This window comes from Anser cygnoides, chromosome 13, assembly GCF_040182565.1.
Source record: "Anser cygnoides isolate HZ-2024a breed goose chromosome 13, Taihu_goose_T2T_genome, whole genome shotgun sequence".
NCBI lineage: Eukaryota > Metazoa > Chordata > Aves > Anseriformes > Anatidae > Anser > Anser cygnoides.
In genome coordinates, this window is record NC_089885.1 from 2,980,336 (window position 1) to 3,000,052 (window position 19,717).

The 19,717-nt window shown below is 46.4% G+C and overlaps 2 protein-coding genes across 7 annotated transcripts in view; one reads left to right on the forward strand and one right to left on the reverse strand.

Annotated features, from left to right (window-relative positions):
* Nucleotides 1-6,438, forward strand: part of VBP1 (VHL binding protein 1) — a 39,311-nt gene extending 32,873 nt beyond the window's left edge. For both annotated transcript variants that reach the window (XM_048070729.2, XM_067004892.1), the window contains 5 exons: nucleotides 1,041-1,165; nucleotides 2,194-2,260; nucleotides 2,720-2,818; nucleotides 4,553-4,691; nucleotides 5,216-6,438. In XM_048070729.2, coding sequence (XP_047926686.1) covers nucleotides 1,041-1,165; nucleotides 2,194-2,260; nucleotides 2,720-2,818; nucleotides 4,553-4,691; nucleotides 5,216-5,286 — 501 coding nt within the window. In that variant the 3' untranslated portion in view covers nucleotides 5,287-6,438. The remainder of the gene's footprint in view (nucleotides 1-1,040; nucleotides 1,166-2,193; nucleotides 2,261-2,719; nucleotides 2,819-4,552; nucleotides 4,692-5,215) is intronic.
* A 1,170-nt stretch (nucleotides 6,439-7,608) lies between these two features.
* On the reverse strand, nucleotides 7,609-16,339 carry RAB39B (RAB39B, member RAS oncogene family). Of its 5 annotated transcripts, XR_007165829.2 has the most exons (4): nucleotides 15,296-15,784; nucleotides 11,124-11,344; nucleotides 9,647-9,812; nucleotides 8,844-8,878 (listed from the first exon to the last, which is right to left on the reverse strand). XR_007165829.2 is itself a non-coding variant. In XM_067004896.1 (3 exons), the coding sequence occupies exons 1-3, from the start codon at nucleotides 15,508-15,510 to the stop codon at nucleotides 8,855-8,857; spliced, it is 384 nt and encodes a 127-aa protein (XP_066860997.1). In that variant the 5' UTR covers nucleotides 15,511-16,339; the 3' UTR covers nucleotides 7,609-8,854. The 5 variants fall into 5 exon arrangements, 4 of the variants coding, with proteins under 4 accessions (XP_066860997.1, XP_047926692.1, XP_013040576.1 ...); XM_067004896.1 differs by lacking the exon at nucleotides 9,647-9,812 and having other exon boundaries at nucleotides 7,609-8,878; nucleotides 11,200-11,344; nucleotides 15,296-16,339; XM_048070735.2 differs by lacking the exon at nucleotides 9,647-9,812 and having other exon boundaries at nucleotides 7,609-8,878; nucleotides 15,296-15,787.
* Between the last annotated feature and the right edge of the window lie 3,378 nt (nucleotides 16,340-19,717).

The following is a 19,717-nucleotide window of genomic DNA, read 5'->3' on the forward strand; positions in this document are numbered from 1 at the left end:
TGCCGAGCTCACTGTGCCTGCTGAAGTCTGTTGTGGAGTTCGTATTTCTGCTGCAGCTCTGACGTCCTGACAGGTTGAGCAATTTTGTAACAAGTTTCTTTAGCTGAGAGAGTTTACCAGGCATCAGTCAGGAGGAAACCAGCTGTCTGTCTGAGGTTACAAATGTGTTATAGTCCTTTTCTGAGGTGAAACCTCTGGAAGGTACACGTGTAGTTGTAAGAGGATCACCCAGAGAGGCCTGCGAGCTGTACGGACAGCAACAGAGCTGCTGCCACGGCCAAGCACGGTATTCGTGAATTACACAGAGGCAGCTGGTGTCGGGGTCAGAAGCCTGTGACCGAGGCATCTTCCCCTAGGCTGAGAGCATGGACCTGAAAAAAGGACCTCCCCGAAAGCTGAGCTGCTTTCCGGGGGTCTGACAGAGGACAGCATCCTCACCTGCTCTGGCTTCTTTTCTGGTTGCTGCTAGGCCTGACACGAATTGCTTGTTCGGGGACTTTCTGTGGCTTTCTGCCGACTGCAGAAGGACCTTCCGAAGACTTGTTACCAGCAGAAAGCTTGCTTGAGCTGTTACTGGTTTTCTCCCCTTTGCCTCTCTCTTCTCTGCCACTATGTACAGTTGGTCAGGCCGTGATTCTTTTGCTTCATCAGTCTTATCCTAAATAGCTCCCAATCTGACCAGCCAAAGAGAAGCGTTATCCCTGCTTTGTGGGCAGGGAGTCAAAATTTAGCCACGAGCTGGGGGTTTCTCCTCATTTAACGCCAGCAGGACTGATACCACCACTAACGAGGCACTAGCAAATACAGGCAGGAAATACTCCCTGCATCTGCTGTGTAGTTCTCTACTGAAGAAGAAGGGTGGGTGTTGTGTAGAGGTATGAAAGAAATCAAAATGATTTTGTACTTTACTCCAGAAAAAAAAGAAGTTTGTTTACCTAGAAAAAAATCTAGACTTAGCTGCGAGTAAAATGATAGCACAGTTATATCTGGGATTTCTGTAAAGCTCTTCTAACGCTGAGGGTTTTTCTCTCCCCTTAAAGGAAGATGTAGATTCGTTTATGAAACAGCCTGGAAATGAGACAGCAGACGTAGTTCTTAAAAAGTTGGATGAGCAGTATCAGAAGTATAAATTTTTGGAACTTAATCTTGCTCAAAAGAAAAGGAGGTAAGTCATAATTTTTGCAGAACTGGGAAATGTTTAGCACAGTTGTATTTTTTTGATATAGCCTAGTTTATTTAAATATCCCAATAAGTAAAAAATAGTTGTTAGAGCTAATATTGGCAGTAGTTTTGGGAAAAATAACAGCTTTCTTTTTCTTATTCCTGAGAATTATATGCAAAAAAAAAAAACAAACCAGTATTGTTGAATTGGTCCTTAGCCTCTAAGACTAAAAAGGCTTGTTTTACTGTTGTAATTTCTTCAGCCTAGTTCAGATAAGAATACATTTTATCAGCATCTACTGCATCAAGCCTCTAACTTTTGGGTCAGTAATCTCTTACCTCTGCAGTAGCTTCAGTCTTGATCTGAAGCTAGGTAAGAAGCAAATTCTTAAACCCAGAATCAAAGCGTTAAGTAAAACTTCATTTGAGTTAAACTTCTTCCCTGGAGACATGCCCCTGTTAATTCATGCCTGGCAGCCTGATTTGGTGCTCGCCACGGTTGGAGCCTGGCAGGTTTGGGAGGACAGGAGGGCCAGGGAGATCCCTGAGGAGGCAGACCCCTCAGCTCTGGAGGGAGCTTTCAGTTTAACAGTGCCAAGTCCTGTGGCTCTAAACCTTGTGGCTTGTAGACCTCAGTAGAAACACGCTTGATTTGTTTTACCTGCAGTGGGTTTTGTCTGTGTTTCTGCTGCGGTTTCCCTCTCCTCTGTGGAGGTCAAAAATATGCAGAAACACAGCAGTTCGGCAAATAGGTCTGTGATACTGTATGTGTTTGTTACACTTTGAAATCCGTGTGTGTTGCTCACTTCAGAACGCTGGTGAGCCTCAGTATGCTAAGAGGCAGATGAAGCAGTAGATGAGAAGATGTCTTTACCTGCTATAATCTTTAAAATTTGCATTTATAGGCCTGGAAAGCTGTTCAGAGTTTCAAGTGTTAAAATGGAGGTTGGATTGTATAGTAAAGCTGATCACTTGTTTAGGAAACTTTGTGTCTCTGTAAAATAATAAATTATGACTGTTGTTAATTCACAGGCTAAAAAGTCAGATTCCTGAAATTAAACAGACATTAGAAATTTTAAAACACATGCAGAAGAAAAAGGTAAACTATTTTGAATATCTAACGAGTATGAGAAAAGCTAACTACCTTTCCACCCTAACAGAACACATTGCAAGAAATGTTTTGGAGAGCACACTTAATATGCCTTTATAAATAACAGAATTGTTTTTAAAGGTATGTAGTACTTTTTGAAAGCTAGTTCAACACAAGTAATGTTTGGAATGCAAACTTCACTTCTAATAGTGCATAGACTGCAGCTAAGCTTTGACTTTCTCTCCAGTCTTTATAGAGATTTCTGCATTGCTTTTAAATATTTTCTAAAATGCTATAGTCTTGGAACTCTTGACTTGAATGTTGAAGTAAAGTTATGTTTAGTTCCACCAAAGTTAATACTGTACCAATGGCAAAAAAGCAGAAAAGCGTGCTCCTTACTGTACATTTTGTCTCTGACATAAGTTTCTAGTGAAAATAGTAATTTTAAGTTTTATCATTTGTCCCAAGGAATCCACAAATCCAATGGAAACCAGATTTTTATTGGCAGATAATCTCTACTGCAAAGCTTCAGTTCCTCCTACAGATAAAGTTTGTTTGTGGTTGGGGGTAAGTAAAATGGAACTCCTGAAACTGTTTCAATAACGTAGTCTTACAAAAGACAGAGTTTGTTACTGTCTCATCTGTTCTCCTAGGAGATGGGGGCATAACTGTGCTCGTGTGTACATAGTAGTGCTGCGTCTTGTCGGTGAAGCAAGCCTAGGAAGACCATTTCAGCACGTTAGTGGAGCTTGTGTTTCTGTTTTGTTTGATGGCTGAACACAGTAAGACCGCAGAGATTCGTAATCTTGCTGAACTGTTTTTTCCCCAAAATCGTATTTGTGACTATTTTCCTTATCACATTGTGGTTCAAATTACGATGGTAATTGCCTAGGATTGGAATGTGCCAAACAAAACAACTAAGTTTGTTAACTAGCTTCTTGTCTTCTTTACGTTATTTGTATTTAGCATGTTGCTTTCCCTCTTCATGCAAGTTTTGGGGGAAAGATGGGATTTTTGTTCCTCACGGGTACCTGCCAGCATTGAGAGTGGGGTCTGTGCTGAAGACTGGTGGGATCAGAGCTCGAAACACGGATTTCTAAGCACTGAAACAATACCAGGCTGGGATGTTCCGTAGCAGAGGCTTCCTTATCTGTAGCGATAACCTGCTAATGTTTATTCTGAGACTTCTAAATCCCTGGTGTTCCCACGTGTTGGCTGCCAAACCAAACAGCCTGGTTAGGACAGAAGCGTTGTTGACACGTACAGCGTCCTGGCTGATTTGGCAGTTACTCCCAACCTTCTTTTCCATCATAAAAAGATTTCTGTCTGATACCCATTGCTTTCAAGAGGCTGCCTTCAGAATTCACAAACAGAGACTTTCACAGTGCTCCAGGTTTATTTTGATAGAGAATATCAAAGAAAGTTCATGCTGGTTCATACAGAAAAGCTCTCATGAAATACCACAAATGATTTATTCATCATCTTTAGGTGTTCTTGGGCTTTCTGCCTTTTATCCTCCACGTTGCTTACAGTCTGTGTGTTGGGCTACGCATTTTACTATTACTGCAGAAATTATGTCTTCCAGTTATTTAAAAAAGAATGGCTTCTATCATTCTTGCATCCATAGTATTTCCTGGACTCGTGTCTAGTTAATAGTACATGGGTCTGTTTAATGTACAGTTCTTAAATGGGACAAAGCTTCATGGGCACATCTTTACTTGGTACCACTTTTTTTCCCCTCTACATGGTAGCTCCTTACTGAAATGAAGATTTGTATATTAAAAATCACCATGTTATCATATTGGACTTTCATACATTTTATATCTTTACCTGTAATAATTTTTGTTAATAGCCATATGTTTTTCCATATTATACATAGATCCTAAGGTTAATCTTGAATGCAGCAAAAATTGTTTGTAGAGTTGTGTGACCCTTGAAAGATGCTGCTAAGAAACCTGAGGAGGCTCTTGCTTTTCAAACATGGTGGAGATGAGATTCTGATACCTAAAAGTTGACTGCAGTCCACAGAGAGAGGAATCCCCTGTTGCTTAGCAATAGGAAGAAAACTTCAAGTCCCCAGGGGGGTTTGTCACTGCTTTGCTGAAGTAATGGAAGCCTCAAGTGGTTTCTGGCATTGCTGGCCCTCCATCTCGTTGTCATGGTCTGTCAGGACATGCTCTGTTAATGTGATTAGTTACAAACAATGGTATGAAATACAACAGTATGAAATATCTGTGCTATGGCTTAGTCCTTACCACTCAAGAGTAAAAGCTTATACAAATTTTTTTTTTTTTTTTTTAGGCCAATGTGATGCTTGAATACGATATTGATGAAGCTCAGGCGCTGTTAGAGAAGAATTTGTCAACAGCCACGAGAAACCTTGATTCTCTAGAGGAAGACCTGGATTTTCTTAGGGATCAGTTCACCACTACAGAAGTCAGTATCCTTTTAATTTGCAGGGGAGGAGGTGTATGTGAAAGGTAACAGACAGGTAGTTACTTGTTTCCAGATGTGCTTTTATCTGAGACTGGCTGCCATTAAAATTCTGTAGCACTCCAAGAACTTTGTTTTAGCAGGGAACAAGGATACTGTGTTTTCAGCACTGGGTGAGGGCTGGTGGCTGGGTGTACAAAGCTCGACTTTGTAGTTGGGTCGCTGTGAAACCTGCTGCGGTGGTTGCAAGCCTGGGCTGGGAGTGAGCTGCAGTGGTGGGTCAGTGCTGTGGACTGATGGCCAGGCAGCCATTGCAAAGCAAAACGACCCTTCCTTCCTTCCTTCCTTCCTGCAATTACTGGTATTCCCGTGTGTTAAGGCTGTGCACCAACTCAGCTCTTTCATTGAGAGGTTTCTGTAGACTGCCATGAGTAAGCAAAGTAGTCTGGCCAACTGTATAACCTGCTTTTTCCTTTTTCTCTTTTCTTTCATCTGAATGCATATGCAGTTTCCTTAATTCCACACCCTCAGATATGGCTAGAGTTTATAATTGGGACGTAAAGAGAAGAAACAAGGAAGACCCTTCCAAAAACAAAGCATAGTTTTGCCAATTTTAAGTGTGGTTTCAATTTGCAAATATTTTTTATTTAAACACCCCCCAAAGTTCATTCTTAAGGGACTGAGTTACTTTAAGCATTTCAGTAAATGGTAAAATATATAAAAACTAATGGTGAGCACCATTTTATTTATTTGTAAACTCAAAATTTGGTTTCATGCATGCTTGATGAAATTACCGATTATTCGAAAAGACACCAAGCGGTCCAGCAAAGGACGTATTTTGATCAGACCAGTCTATCCTAAGTAAATTTCTACCTGGAAGTTTGTCTGAAAAGGTGAGGTGCATGTATGAAACCGAGTCTGACATTTTAGCAGGTTAAGGTAACGCAAGGGTTTACTTTTTCATCTCTGTGTGCAGCTGATAAAGTCAAAGTCAGCACGGTCTGGGAAGACATGCAGCTATATTGTTCTAGGAAGCAGGAAAAATACCGTCACGTCTTGGATTTTGTTTCTGTCAGGTACTTCTTTGGCAGCATCAACCTACAAGCATTCCTGAATATACACTTTGGATAAACGTGGTTTTAATAATTATTTGTTAGTTAACTGCCTGTTACTGAACTCTCAGCACTTTACATACAACAGTTTGCGACTTGTCTTCAGAGAAAAATGGTAAATGGAGTAAACAGCACAAGCTATGTCAAGACTGCAGGTGCTCTCACCCTGTTCTTTTTCATACACATGCACACGCTGCTTACTTTTGCAAATGTCTTGAACCAGGACACAAAAATGCTGGCAGCCTGTAAACACGAGAATCCCTATTTGCGATCCCTTAGACAAGATGTCCAGTTGAAATGTCTTAACACTCTCAGCCTCCTCAGTGGTGAAACCTGTATTAGAGAAGGATGGTTGACTGCAGTCTGACTTCTGGTGTTAAGAGTTGGAATGGTTTTTTTTGGTTCTTAAGAAGCCTTGCAATATTGTTGCCTTTTACCTCTGCAGTATCTCTCTAAAATGAAATGCGAGTTGGTGATGTCAGTGGCTAATATTCACATTCTGTGACTAGGAATACAGGTTTCGCTGCGAAATAAATGCAAATGTTAACTGTTCAAACTTCGTGTAAGAAACAATATACCTGTAAAGTTTTTGTACTTTTATTTCATGATACTAAAATAGTAAAACTAAACAATTGTGGCAAACACCAGTTTTTGCGCATCTTTCTTTGTGGGAGAAAGTCACGAATTTGAAGCACAATTTTTTATAATGTTTCCTCTCTTAATTGAGGGCAGGGGAGTGAAAAATTTGGTTGAAGCAGCAGCAGGAAGTGTAGCTGTTGAATACCAGAGTGAGTGAAATGGGGGCTGTGAGTCAGCACATCTGAGTTGTGAACAGAAGCAATTGATTTGACAGCACCGTGGCTGTGGAAGAGTCAGAGCTGCAGGGATGGGAATAAAAGATGCAAGTCCTCAGTGCTGGTCACAAGTACGTACCTGGGCTTGGCTCATCCACACCTGTTTTTTTTCAGGGAGTTGCTCTTTGTTCCGGTGTCTTTGACTAGAAGAGAGGAGTTGAAATCTCAGGTGTTATCTGACTAGCAGGGATCTCTGCCCCTTGCTATGCTAGGCTGAAGCTGGGGCTGCTCACACTGCAGGCTTCTTCGCTCCCTTTCTTTTTACGCGCATCAGCAATGACAGGAGAGGCAGCTGCAAACATGTCCTGATTTCTTTTGCAATTTTCTCTTCTATTTGGACTAATGAGATCCCAACAGGCTGAAGCACTTCCCCTCCTCCCCCCACTGCTGCTTCTCTCGCTGGTCCTATGGCAGCAATTGCTTTTCTTTGTTGTGCACAATGAAATGATGAGTTAAGCATTTATGCACTAGCTAAAAAAACCCGACTGTGTGCGGCTCCCAATGACCTAATGCTAGTACTGGTGTGGGGGAGGTGGGCAGCATCAGAGCTGGAATTGCTCAGCAGGGTCAAAATGTATCCGGCTGTGGGAGGAAGGGGTGAGATGGCTCAAAACTCTGGTTTTGGTGTAGGTTTTTTTTTGTTTGCTTGATACCAAGTTAAAAGTTTCACAAACAACTCTGGCTTCCATACAGCTGATCTGTCCAGTGCTGCCTTGTCCTTTGTTGTTACATTTTTGTTAAGAGTACAAACAAGGGTCTTACCCTGCTACTTTGCTGTGTGACAAGTCCTGCCTGCTGAGAAACGCCTCCTGGAGGGACTACAGCTTTTTTTTTGGCTACTGCTGTAGGGAACAGGGTGTTGTTGGTTTCAGAATGGCCAGTGTTTCTAGAGTTGCACTGGTTCCCTCAGCACCGTAGCTGGCTGGTTTTGAAGATCTGCTCAATAACGTATAGCGGCTAGCGTTGCAAAGATCCTGTTTATTGTTGAGCTAGTCAAATACCAGATTTTTCCGTTAGGGTTGTTGTAAAGAAGTGGGACAGGTACTAGGTAGCTTACTGGTAAGAATGGGAAGGGGGAAAAGGAAAAAAAAAAAAAAAAAACACCAGTTTCTTCACAAGTTTTGAATTCACATTATCACAGTAACCATTTTGCTAAATACAAGCATATTTCCAGTCACATACAGACAGCTAAATACAGCATTATTTTCACATTTCGTTACAGTGCATAACAGAAAGCGAGGAAAGTGTATAGTATGCTTTTATTCTGGAGGTTCAGAGCAATTTCAATCTAACATGCAGATTGTTTTTAACGTGTGGTAGAGACCACAAAGTGAGCTTTTTCTTTTTTTTTTCTTTTTTTGAAATTTTTGTCCTAGAGTAAAAGAGCTCCTGACCTTTATCCTGTGAAAGGTATGACCTTCTGGTTTCTCTAAATCCCTCTTGTACTAGAAGTCAAAGCATTAAAACCAGTTGTTAGAAAAGAATTCTTAGCATAGCCTGTAAGTTCATCTTAGAAAAAACATTCCAAATTTTGTACAGATGAATCTACATCTCCTATATTTTAATAAGCTGTCTAGAAAATGCAAGGAATTAGAAAAAGATGTATATAATGATTTCTCTATCATTTAATATAACCACTTATTACCTCTAAGTAGTTAAGACTGCATACATTTCCTTCTGTACTGTTCCTTGTCAGAATTATGATACTTGTACTTTTAAATTGAGTATTTACTCTGAAGATCTGAAGGTACTTACTTATTTAGGTTTTCTGGAATTTCTCTCTGGGAGCAGAAAGGCCCTGAGAGGGAGAAGGGGAATGTCCAAACCCATTAAATAAAATATTGGTCGCCTTGTGAAAAGTGATCTTTTCCCTGCTGGCCAGGTTCCTGCACAGAGGCTTACAGGATTTTACTATTGCTAAAACTCTGTTTGATCCAAGTTTTAACTGCCTTTAATGTAGCACTCGAGCTCTGCCCTTTAGGACAGCTGCTACCCTCAGCTACGCAACCCAGGACGCACCTTGTGAATAGCCAGACCTTGAAAGAAGAGAATGAAAGAACTGACCCTTTTGTACGTGTTTGTCCTTGCCTTTGTGAAAACAGGACTAACAGTCCCGGTCTGAGCAAACCTTGCGCTCTCCACTGGTGTCAGCAGAAGCTGAAGGTAGAGAGCCCATGGTAACCACGCTCCTGTGGTGCTCTGCATCAATCTTCTCCAGCTTTGCTTACCTAGAAAGAGATTTTGTAAAGAGAGATTTTTTTTTCTATCTTCAGGGCACTCAACTTGACCAGCACTGAACCTGCCTGGAATTCAGTGGGCCTTAGTATGAGGTTTTCAATGTATTTGTAGCCTATTCAAGACTAAGCAGGGGGCCTCAGCAGTGACAAGCTTACTAAAAGGTGCTAGACCATCGCCACCCCTCCCTCAGTCTCATTTGCAACCGGTGCCCTCCCAGCAGGGTCCAGGAACTGAAATTCTATGAGAACATTCAAAAAAAAAATAATTTAATTTTCAGGGTGGTTGGTTTGTTTGTTTTTCAGCTTAAATATGGAAACCTTTTTTTTAAAATTATTACTCATACAGACCTGCTCAAGTGCTGCAAACTAGAACAGGTTCAAGGGAGACATAATCTGAACTCAACAGCAATCAAGACCCCCACTTTCATTGATGGGGGTAGCTTAAAAATCTGACTATTATTTTATTTTCTACTTAGAGGCCTAAAATCAAACACTAGATGCTTCCTGTGGTTTCACCTAATCCCTCCCACCCATTAGTAGTTTGGTGTATAAAGCTTGCACACTGAAGTAAAAAAGTCACTATCATTTTGTTTGTTTTTAATAGATTGAACTTTGCTACAGGGGCCTGGTTACCCTGCTGCATTTCAAAAGCTGGTTAAAACTTAGAAGAAGCAAAGCTCAAGTGCGGAACGGCATTCCCAGAAAACAGCCACCTACACAGAGCTTTTGTAACAACAGCTATCACCCACCATGACCAACCTGAGATGGATCCTCTTTTGTCAAATTAAAACATGGAGGAAAACAGATTTTACTCTTGAGCTTGTCTTGTGGCTTTCCTTTTCACCTGCTCGCACACTTCTGTTCTGTGCTCCTCCTTCCCCGTTCTAGTTCTCTTCGTCCACAGATGCCAAGAAAGAAAATGACCCTTTAACAGCAGAAAGTAGTGATGGAAGCTGTTGCTTTCCACACTATTTAACTTCTATAAAAGCAAATCTCACCTTTGAGGATGTCTGATACACCTGAGTTAAGCTTTTCAAGTTTGTTTCTCCCCCCCCCCCCCCCCCCCCCCCATCTTTCCATTCCTCCTACTGGCCTTGGTTGGCAAGACACCCAAAATGTCAGCACAGTGCTGTTGGCAAGACAGAAATGTTGGCGTGCCCCACCTGGACACAACATTCCAGCCTTAAAACCCAGCATATGAGCACATGGGTCTCTCTTTATGCTCCTGACCACGTAACGCTATTGGAAAGCCCTGAACTCGGGGTACGTTCAGGGTACACACCTAGGCAATAAATATTGTTAGAATGCACTGAATAATTACTACTGGAGCAGGCATTGCCACTTGCAATCCCAGTTCAGCACACCAAGAAAAGCACTATTGGAGAGGTCCTTTGACTTTTCATTACCAATAAAATAACTGTTTTCCTCTTGAAATTCCACAGAATAGTCTTTACTATTGAACTATGTTCAAGAACGTACGAAAAAAAAAAAAAGTGTGCATATTATGTCAGTAAACTTTTCCTGTGGCGTTGGCCTTATAAGGAAATGGTACCCGTGCTGCCTTTACACCTTTCTGGTAATAAGCAGCTGACACAAACTAAGCTGTCCTCTTTCTTTCTCACTGTCTGCCAGTTTGTCAGACTACCACACTAGCTGTACTGTGGCTTCGATACCCAGCACAGAGCTATAGAGTTACTTAAAACAGGACATGTACAGTACCCTGGCATGTGCCAGCCCATTCAGAGCTGCTTATGTACTCTCTGTGCCCTGCCGCCGCCCCTCATTTCCGCTGCCTGTCTCCTTACAACGACTGCATGCACCCTCGCTCACTCGCTGTTAGGTTTGTAACCCCCAGTTCTGAAAGGTCAGATGGAACAGAACATCGCTTTCCTGGGGCTGTCCTCGTGTCCAAAACAAGGTGGGAGGCTGTTCACAACGGGAGTGTCGCTCTCCCTTCTGTCACACTGAGTTCACTTAGTAAAGTACATTTGGTTAGTAGAGTTCATCACCACTTTTCTCACTAGAAGAGCTCAGCACAAGCACCGCCTATCTGATTTCACCACTTCTTCTGAAGAGTGCACTACGTTTGGGACAAACCCGCTCTTTACCCCTTCCCATCCCTCCTGGATTGAAATTTCCCCCCTTTTAACAAGCTCGTATATATCTCGAGTCAGATCAGTGAAGGCCTTCTCCACGTTAATGGCATCTCGAGCAGAGGTCTCAATGTACTTCATACCATAAGCAGCAGCCAGTTTCTCAGCCTCGTGCCTGGTGACCTGCCGCTGCGTGTCAAGGTCACACTTGTGACCTACCAAAACGAAGACGATCTGGTAGGGCTGGACGTGCACCTTGGTCTCTTCTAGCCACTCATGGACGTTCTGGAAGGACCTGCGGTTTGTAATGTCAAAGAGGAGGAGTCCACCAACCGAGTTCCTGTAGTAGGCTCTGGTGATGGACCTGGAAAAGAATGAGCCACAAGAAATATGTAAGTCACAGCTAGCTGGGAGGAAAGGCACAGCAAGTTTCGCCTGGTTTTTTGCTCATTTCTCTTGGTTATTTTTTTTTTCTTAACCAAAACGTGGCACTTCTGAACGTTTGTCTGTGCTTTAGAAAGCAGCATTACTGCCACCTTGTCTGCCCTGCAGACTAGAGGACAGAGAATGCCATTCTTACTGCTTTGGCTTGTGCTCTGGAGATCTTGTCATTCAAAAAAGAACCAATTTTGGCTTAAAAACTTCATCCTCGGGCAACTGCTCCACTGATTCATTACTGCGCTGTTCAGAACCTCCCCATACACCATTTTTGGCCTCTCCTGTCTATCGAGGCTTTCCATACGCTCTTTGCTAGTAGTCGAATGAGTCCCCCCCAGCTGTATCTCAGTACCTGGATCGGTTTGGCTGACCCATTGGTTCAGCAGCACTGTAACAACTCAAAGGGTTTATTTGGACCCAAACACCCACTGATAGAAATATAAAAGGCAAGGAGGGAAGCCACTGAGTCTGAAGGCAGCTCACGGAGCTGCACACCCCGCATCCACCCAAGGCCTCGGCACACGCACACAGACATCCACCCTGTGCCTTCTCCTGCCACTTGTCAAGCTGACGGGATGCACGACTCCAGCTAACACACTAACAGGAGCATCCAGGTTGATCCCCCACGTAACAGCAACCTGATACAACAGCTTCCAAGGGGAATCTGCATTAGTGGTGGTCTTGTTCCTCCCAAATCCTGAAAACATTAAACAGTAACCCGGAAGCCACTCAAACCACCGGCTGAGAGCTGGAGACCATCTTCCACAATTCTTCAATGCAGCCAGAAGCGGCACGACATCAGCTAACAGAGGGCTACAGAGAATGCAGTTCAACGACTACTACATGTGGGAAAAGCAAGACACAGTAAAACTGGTATTTCTGCAAAGTCATGGACTAGTTCTAAATCCAGAAGCACTGATCGATTTCAGTCCCTGGAGGAATTTACACTGGGACATGAACTTTTCTTGCTGGGAAAGTGTAGGCACTACTGCAGGTTTACCTTGGGACAAGTCTTCTTCAGTCATTCAAGACTCTTGTTAGAGGTTGTTCTGTCCTATAACGTGCATAGCTAGTGAAACTGCCCCAAAAAGGACTAGTTGGCTTTTTCAAGGTTTGCTTTATCAACAGACATGCAACAATGAGTGAAAATCCACAGCCAAAATTGAAGAAAGCCAGAAACGGGGACAAAAAATAAGAGTTGGCTGCGCTTGGACAACTTCTTCCTCTCCGTTATCTGGCCCGGGGACAACAGCAGCTCTGCACATTTGGCACCGAGGGAATTAGATCTGCCTTTTGCTCTCCAGCCAACTGCAAGCAGATACTGGTGCTCTGAAGCCCCCTCACCACTGTCACAGGCATTTCTGCTTCTCCCTTGTGTTCAGCGCATCAGCCCTGGCTGCTCCTGCCAACATCAATGATGCCTCAGGTACTCCTGAAAGACGTGACAGGATCTAAGCTGAACGCTGCTTTGAGGTAAAACTAGGTGAAGGTCTCAGTGCCTTTTCTTAAAGCCTTTTCCACAGACTTACTGAGCCCTTACTGAGCCGCAGGAGGCAAGCTACACTGCCTTCACACTGCACGTCACTGCCCAGCTCCCTTCCAGACCCCTACCCAGCTCCTACCATCCCTCATCCCACCACGCTTGCACCGCAGCAGAGCAGCAGGGCTACTCGCACCCATTTTAACCAAATATTAACATAGAAGTGTTGCCTCTGTGTGGGAAGCCTCCCCTGCTCTGCTGTGTACTGCTGGTGGGGCTCCTGTACCTGGGGTCCTCCGCTGTCTGAGTCTTTCCCTCTCAGCCAAGGGAGAGCTGCCAGCTGAAGGGGAGCAGCTCTTCCGTAGGTGGTGGTACACATTCCCAGCGGGTGAAGGCTGCACATGCTTCTGCTTTTGTTAGCATTACACAACATCATGTTTCAGGCAAGAAATCAGAGTATTTGAGCAACCCGAGGTGGGCAAAACCTGCTGGATCCAGGAAGATCCCTGCTCTTCAACAGCTCAAGAACAGCCTCAGCGCTGCCCCAAAGAGCAAGGTTTTGGGGCTGATCCGGCAAAATGGCAAGGCACATGCTTAACCGTAATTTAAGCCTTGACTGCACAGAAATTGCTTCTCATTTATTGATAGTGAGACAACTCACAATAGGGGTCAGGAAGAGCAAAAACATAGCACAGATGCAGACCAGCAAATGCCAACAAGGTATCTTCAAGATAACTACAGTGGTTTCTTTCGTGTGGGACAGCCTTCAAGCTAGTGCAGAGCAGGCTAGAAATGCTAAAAATCGAGAGCTCTGTGAAAAAGGGGAGATTATTCTTAAGAATTTCCTTCTCAAGAGATTTCCTGCACTATGACAAAAAAGTTTAAGGGTTCTGGAGAGCACGTGCACTACCATGTTTCTTGTCTATGCTCACAAGTCTGAGAAGCTTCTGCTTATCCCCCAAAAAGCTGTATTTTGCCTTTTGACAAGAAAAACAGCCTGCAGGAGAAGCCCAGGAGCTTTATGGGGCATGATTTCTCACAGGGTTAATAATGACTTGAAAGAGATAAACACAAAACAGATTTTTTTCACCCAATTTTGTCATAGTTCACAGTATACCACAAAGGCAGCTGGGTTTGCTCACTTCGCTCTGTCTTTTCACATTGGGAATCTAAGTCTGCACTTTGGCAAGGGCCTTCCAAAGTGGCACAATGCCTATTTTTGTGTCAGTCACTGCTCCTGCCCCTTACACTCTTTCTGCTGAATGCTGCTGCCCATCGCAGCGGCGCAGCCTGCCCTTGTGCTGAAGGTTGCCTGCTCATCACGCTTACAACCCGGAGCCAGGCTGGGTCAAGCACCAGCACGAAGGGTAAGCAGCCTCCAGGGCCCCAAACCTCCTGGCATTTTAAAGAAAGCAAACTGAAGCCATCTGACAGCTTTTGCTCCTCACAGCGCAGGCACAACCACGGGACGGCATACGGCCGTGTTTTCTGAAGACCCAAAGCTGGAATCTGACGCAACTGAACGTTACAGTGCCACCTCTCTCAGCGGAATAAGGCACCAGCTCCTAGCCCAAGGTACCAGACAAAAAACCTGTCTCTGGATAGGGACCGAGTACGGCACATCCCAGGCCAGGCGCCAGCACCACAGATGCAAGCGAAGGCTGGGAGGCGGGAGCAGGGGAGATTTCATTTATTCAATGAAACCAAAACACCCCTCAGGCGAGTCATCACAGCACAGAGGCAGAAGCTATGTGAAGCTGCGCAGAGACTGGGAGCAAGGCAAGTGCTTCCGGAGGGAGCATCACGAAAGAGCAGCTGAGGGTCAAAGATGCATGAAAAATACATGCAAACTACGCGGGGAGCTAAGGGTACACTCACACCCCTTCCGAATTAACACAGTCGGAGCAGGACTTGTCCTGTGGCAACGCCAGCCCTTGTTTAGATGGGGTCGAGCCTGCTCCGACCACATGAGTGGGATTTTGCCACACAAATCTGCAGGAGCTGTTGGCACAGCCCGACACAGAGCCCTTATTTCTCCCAGTCGAGCCTTCAGGGGTATCACTGACGCTCTGGCACTGCCCGTGCCCTCGCAGCGTGGCATCCTCCTGCACGGCCACAGCCGAGGGCTGGTCCTGGCCTTTCTGCAGCCGACACCTACCGCAGGGCTTACAAAAACCCGACTGTGTGCTCCTCTGCCCTAGTGAGCCTACACGCAACCGCGGTCCGTGGTGACAACAACAGTCCTGCTCCTCACACTGACGGCTGCCAACAGATAAATAAGCCAATAAACGCAAGCGATAAGGAGCCATGAAATGAAATAAAAAGCGAGGGGTGAGGTTCGCCTCTCCTTTGTCTCACCCGCCGGCAGCAGCGGCCCCGGCCCGCCCCACTCCTCACCGGAACCGCTCCTGGCCGGCCGTGTCCCAGATCTGCAGCTTGATCCTCTTGCCCGGCTCGATCTCCACCAGCCTGGAGAAGAAATCCACGCCCACCGTGGGGTCGGAGATCTGGGCGAAGCGCCCCTCGGTGAAGCGGCGGATGAGGCAGGACTTGCCCACGGTGGAGTCGCCGATGACGATCAGGCGGAACTGGTAGAGCCAGATGGCCTCCATGCTGCCGCCGCCCGCCTCAGCGCCCGCACCGCCACCGCCGCCGCCGCGCCGCCTCCTCCGTGCCGCCCATACCCGACCCAGGGGCGGCCGCCGCCGCCGCGCCGCTCAGGCGGGCCCCGTGGCGCGGCCCGGCCCGCCGCCGCTGCCGCCGCCGGGCTGCGGTGGAGGCGCGGCCGAGGCGCGCTGTAATGGCGGCCGCGCTGCACCGCACTGCCGGGAGGAGCCGCCAGCCCCGGACCGCCGCCGCCGCCGCCGCGGGAGCCGGGCGGGGGCGGAGCGGGGCGGGACCGTGACGGGAGGCCGGGGGGGGCAGCGCTGAGGGGACCCGGGGCTGAGGGGAGCCCGCGCAGGGGGAACGCTGCGCTGAGGGGAGCCCCGGTGGCTGAGGGGAGCCCCGGTGGCTGAGGGGAGCAGGGGTCCAGGCGGACCCCGAATTAAGGGGAAGCGCAGGGCCGAGGCTGCTTCTTCCGAGCTCTTCCCAAAGCGTGAGGGGAGCGGAGCGGGGTGCGCGACGCCTCTACGCGTTTCAAACCTTCCTCTCAGTTTCAGAAATGTAGGGTCCTCACCGCTTGTGAGGAAGCGAGTTGTGTGACTAACGAACTGACGAAACGCAGCACGCACGCATATATCTGCATGCGTATGTGTTTATATGTGAGGCACGTAGAGTCTCAAAACGGAAAATACCTGGAAATTAAACGCCCCAACACCACAAATCTTAAATCCATTTTCCCTCGCTCTGTTCAGCCGTGCTCAGGCCTGCGCAGAGGCGAGGCACACTGCTCAGGAACCCGACAGCAGCACCCTTAGCGCTGTCTGCCATCACGCAGCATTTCCACACATCCCCACACACCCCTCAGCTTTAACGCCCCAAATGTACCTCAGACTTGAAGATCTCAGCCAGAGGCAGCACACGGCACGTCCCGAGCAGGAGTGGTGCCATGCTCGTGGGGTACAGCTCGGTTCAAGCTTCTTCGGCACTTCCAAAGCAGAGCTGTGGTCTCTGGAAGGGAAAATGATCACACATAATTATTAAAAATCTTGACTATATTGTGTGTATTAAGTTAAACAAGCATCAAACTTTTTTTATTATTTAGGAAACATGTTTTTTAATAAATTGATTTCATTAAAGAGCCCTGCCTGCATGACCACTATTGAAATAAATGCATTTGCAGTGACTGTTATACTTCTTTAATCCTCAAAAAAGGGCATTTATATAGGTATGAGCTAGTTAGCCAGCTTGCAAATTGGACGAGGACATCAGAGAGACCACTTCAGGGCTTGGGGAAAAATGGCAAGGAACGTTTTCCTTGAAATATGGTACATTTATTAAAAAACAACCAACCCAAAAGATCCTATTTTACAGTACCTCAGGACAGGAAAGAAAACTGATGAAGCAATCTGCACAGCAACAGAAAAAATATTAAACCTATAAATCCAAGTTACCAGTACATTAACCAATGACTCATTGCCAGCACGGCTTTGTGGGGATCTGTTACATTTAGCTGTATGATTTCTGAGCGTTTGATGCCCATTACTTCAAGCCCACAACAAATTGTGGTTTCTCTGAACCCTTTTCCTTTCGCTCATCCTCCCCACACACTCACCATCTCCCCGGTCCGTTTCTCCAACAGGTTTCAGTGTGGTTTCTCTTCAGATCCAGCGGCTGTTTTTTGGCAGTTTCTGGTGGCTGTGTGGCAGAAGGGGAACCCAGGAGGGGACACCCATCCAGACAGGGTGTCATGGGGGACTTGGCTCACCTGTGGGCGGCTGCTGCAGCGTGAGCCCTGATGGGGAGCAGCTGAAGCACCCTGAGTTTTCCCAGGCTGTGAGGAACCAGGGAGGGCACAGATGGGTGGGATGGTGCCCAGCAGATCTAGATCCCAGTAGGATCTAGAGGAAAACTCTAGACATTCCTGGAGCATCAGGGACCCGTTTTCCCAGCAAATAAACCCACAGGATCCCGTGACACAGACGGTATTTTCATCTCCTCTACCACACGCATACAGACGAACACGCGCTGCGTGACCAGGCAGCCATGAGATTTATTAGCAGCAACAGGGCAGGTAGGAGCAAATGGGATCCTGGGAGAGCCCTTGTTCTGGTACCATTTTAGAAAATGGAAAATCTTGTGTCTGGAAGGGAGAGTAACCTAGATTTGATGCAAAAGCAGGTTTATTGGCAGGGACAGGACGGTGAGCGCCACTAGTGCTGGGGGAAAGCTGCCCGAAACAACCACAGCACAGGGAAGGCACGTCTGGCCCCACGCTGGTGGGATGGCTGAAAGTCAGACCCTGCCCCAGGACTCAGCACTGCCACCCACGGGTCCTTCCCTCTGAATATTTTGCCGTTTGGTTGTAGTTTAGTCTTTCTCTAAAACCTGCCGGTGTCCTTTGTACCTCTTGGATGTCAGCTGGAGATCGAAGCTGTCTCCAAGCCAGTGGCAGCACTGCGAGGAGGAGAGTGCATCAGCACTGCACACACTATGCAATTTTAATGCCCTTTCAGTTTCCAAGGCTACAAAACACACAATCAATCAGCTGTCCCTCGCTGTGGGGCTGCCTGCACAGGATCCGTACAGGACAGCCCCAGCCTGCGCCCACCCTGCAAGGGGCAGTGCGTGAGCGAGGCACCCAAAAGCACAGGCGGACGTCCCCGGCCCTCGGGGGTTTTACCTCCCAGCCCCACTCAGCACCAATGAGACAAACTGCACCCAAGGGGAGCCCCGGGAGCACACAACACCAAACAGGCCAGACCAGGCACTTACTGACGAGAGTTACAGGTCACAACGGGGCTGGCTCACACCATGTAGCAAGCAATTTATTAGCTAGTTCCAAACAAACAGCCCTGGTAAATTAGGCATGCCCAGGAGATGTGACATCGAGACAGACTGCACCACTGACAGGGACGTGATGGCACCCCTGACCTGCTAGCTGCCGTGTGCCCCTGTAAAACCCGGGGCAGAGGGAAGGTACTAAGCAAATTAATGTTTCTTATTTATAGGATGCTCACAGTTAGTCCGGGTGGTGCAGACAAGTGTAAAGCCAAGGGCACTACACGGTGCTTAGGAACTGACAGCCATGCTGACAGCAGGCACTGGGAGCATAATTTAGGACTTTCTGACGAGGTGACAGCCCTAAATCCAACAGCAGTAGCCTGGGAAAAGCACAGGCAGGGCTGATCACCAGGAGACACAGGATGATGCTTCTGTCCCTTGGCTTTTGGCTGGGCTGAGGGGCCTGTTGCACTGGCGGACTTCTGTGGCAGAGCAGCAGGTGGGATCACACCAGAAACAGTCGAGCAGACGGAGGCTGAGTGCTGTGAAATAACCAGAGAGGTGCACACAGGACTCAGCCTCCAGCACCAGCAGCTTGTGCAAGGAGCAAGCGTTGGCTGGGTTTCTGAAGAGACGTAAAACATTTTCAGAAGGTTTCCCTGATAGAATAAATTAAAAGTCGGCTTATTACCATGGGATGGGTTACTCCAGATGCAGTTCCCAGTGTCCTATTTCAGATTACAATCACATTAAAATGGGCATGGGTGGGCTAGTTGAAAGAGGGGGGCTCCCATCTCAAGATCATTAAGTCTGCCTGAGTCTGGCTGAATCCAAAAACAGATCCTCCACTGGGAATATTATGTCCCTGTAGCTGTTCAGGTCTTCCTAGGAAGGGAACAGGATCTGCTTAGAGCAAATAGAAGCCATTACAATCATGATAAATTAGTAATGGTGAGTGGGAGAGAGAAGAGGAGAGGAGAAGAGGTTATTGTGATTTTTCTTCCTACAGAGTGGGTGTCTGAGCTACTGACATTACCAGAACACAGATCCCTAGCTTCCCCTCTGAGCCCAGTGCTCAGGCTGCTTGCTTACAGCTCAAGAGCTACTTGGGATTGTTTGCAACTAGCGGGATGGCATTATGGGTTGTTAGATGCATGAAATCTGATTTCGGTTCCTACCGGTAGCACCTCAAGTTTAATGACAGCACAGGCAGCTCTGTACAGTAAGAAAAGGCAAAGTATACTTGTATTTGCGCTGCTCCATGCCTCTAAACCCAAGCCTTTTTCTTTTTTTTTTTTTTTTTAATCAGAAACTGCAAAGCTTGCTTAAGACTAATTGTAGGGGTCTTTCAGGTACTGCAGGGGGTAGGACTGTGGCTTTGTGGTGTTATACATTTTGCGTTGTGTATAATAAAGGCCACCAAGTAATTCACTA

Coding starts and splice junctions, on each gene's coding strand:
- RAB39B (XM_048070735.2), bottom strand. CDS start 15,510: ATGGAGGCCATCTGGCTCTACCAGTTCCGCCTGATCGTCATCGGCGAC. Junction 11,345..15,295: donor GCCGGCCAGGAGCGGTTCCG/GTGAGGAGTGGG, acceptor ATTCTTTTCCAG/GTCCATCACCAGAGCCTACT. Junction 8,879..11,123: donor GAAACTGGCTGCTGCTTATG/GTATGAAGTACA, acceptor ATCTCTTTCTAG/GTAAGCAAAGCTGGAGAAGA.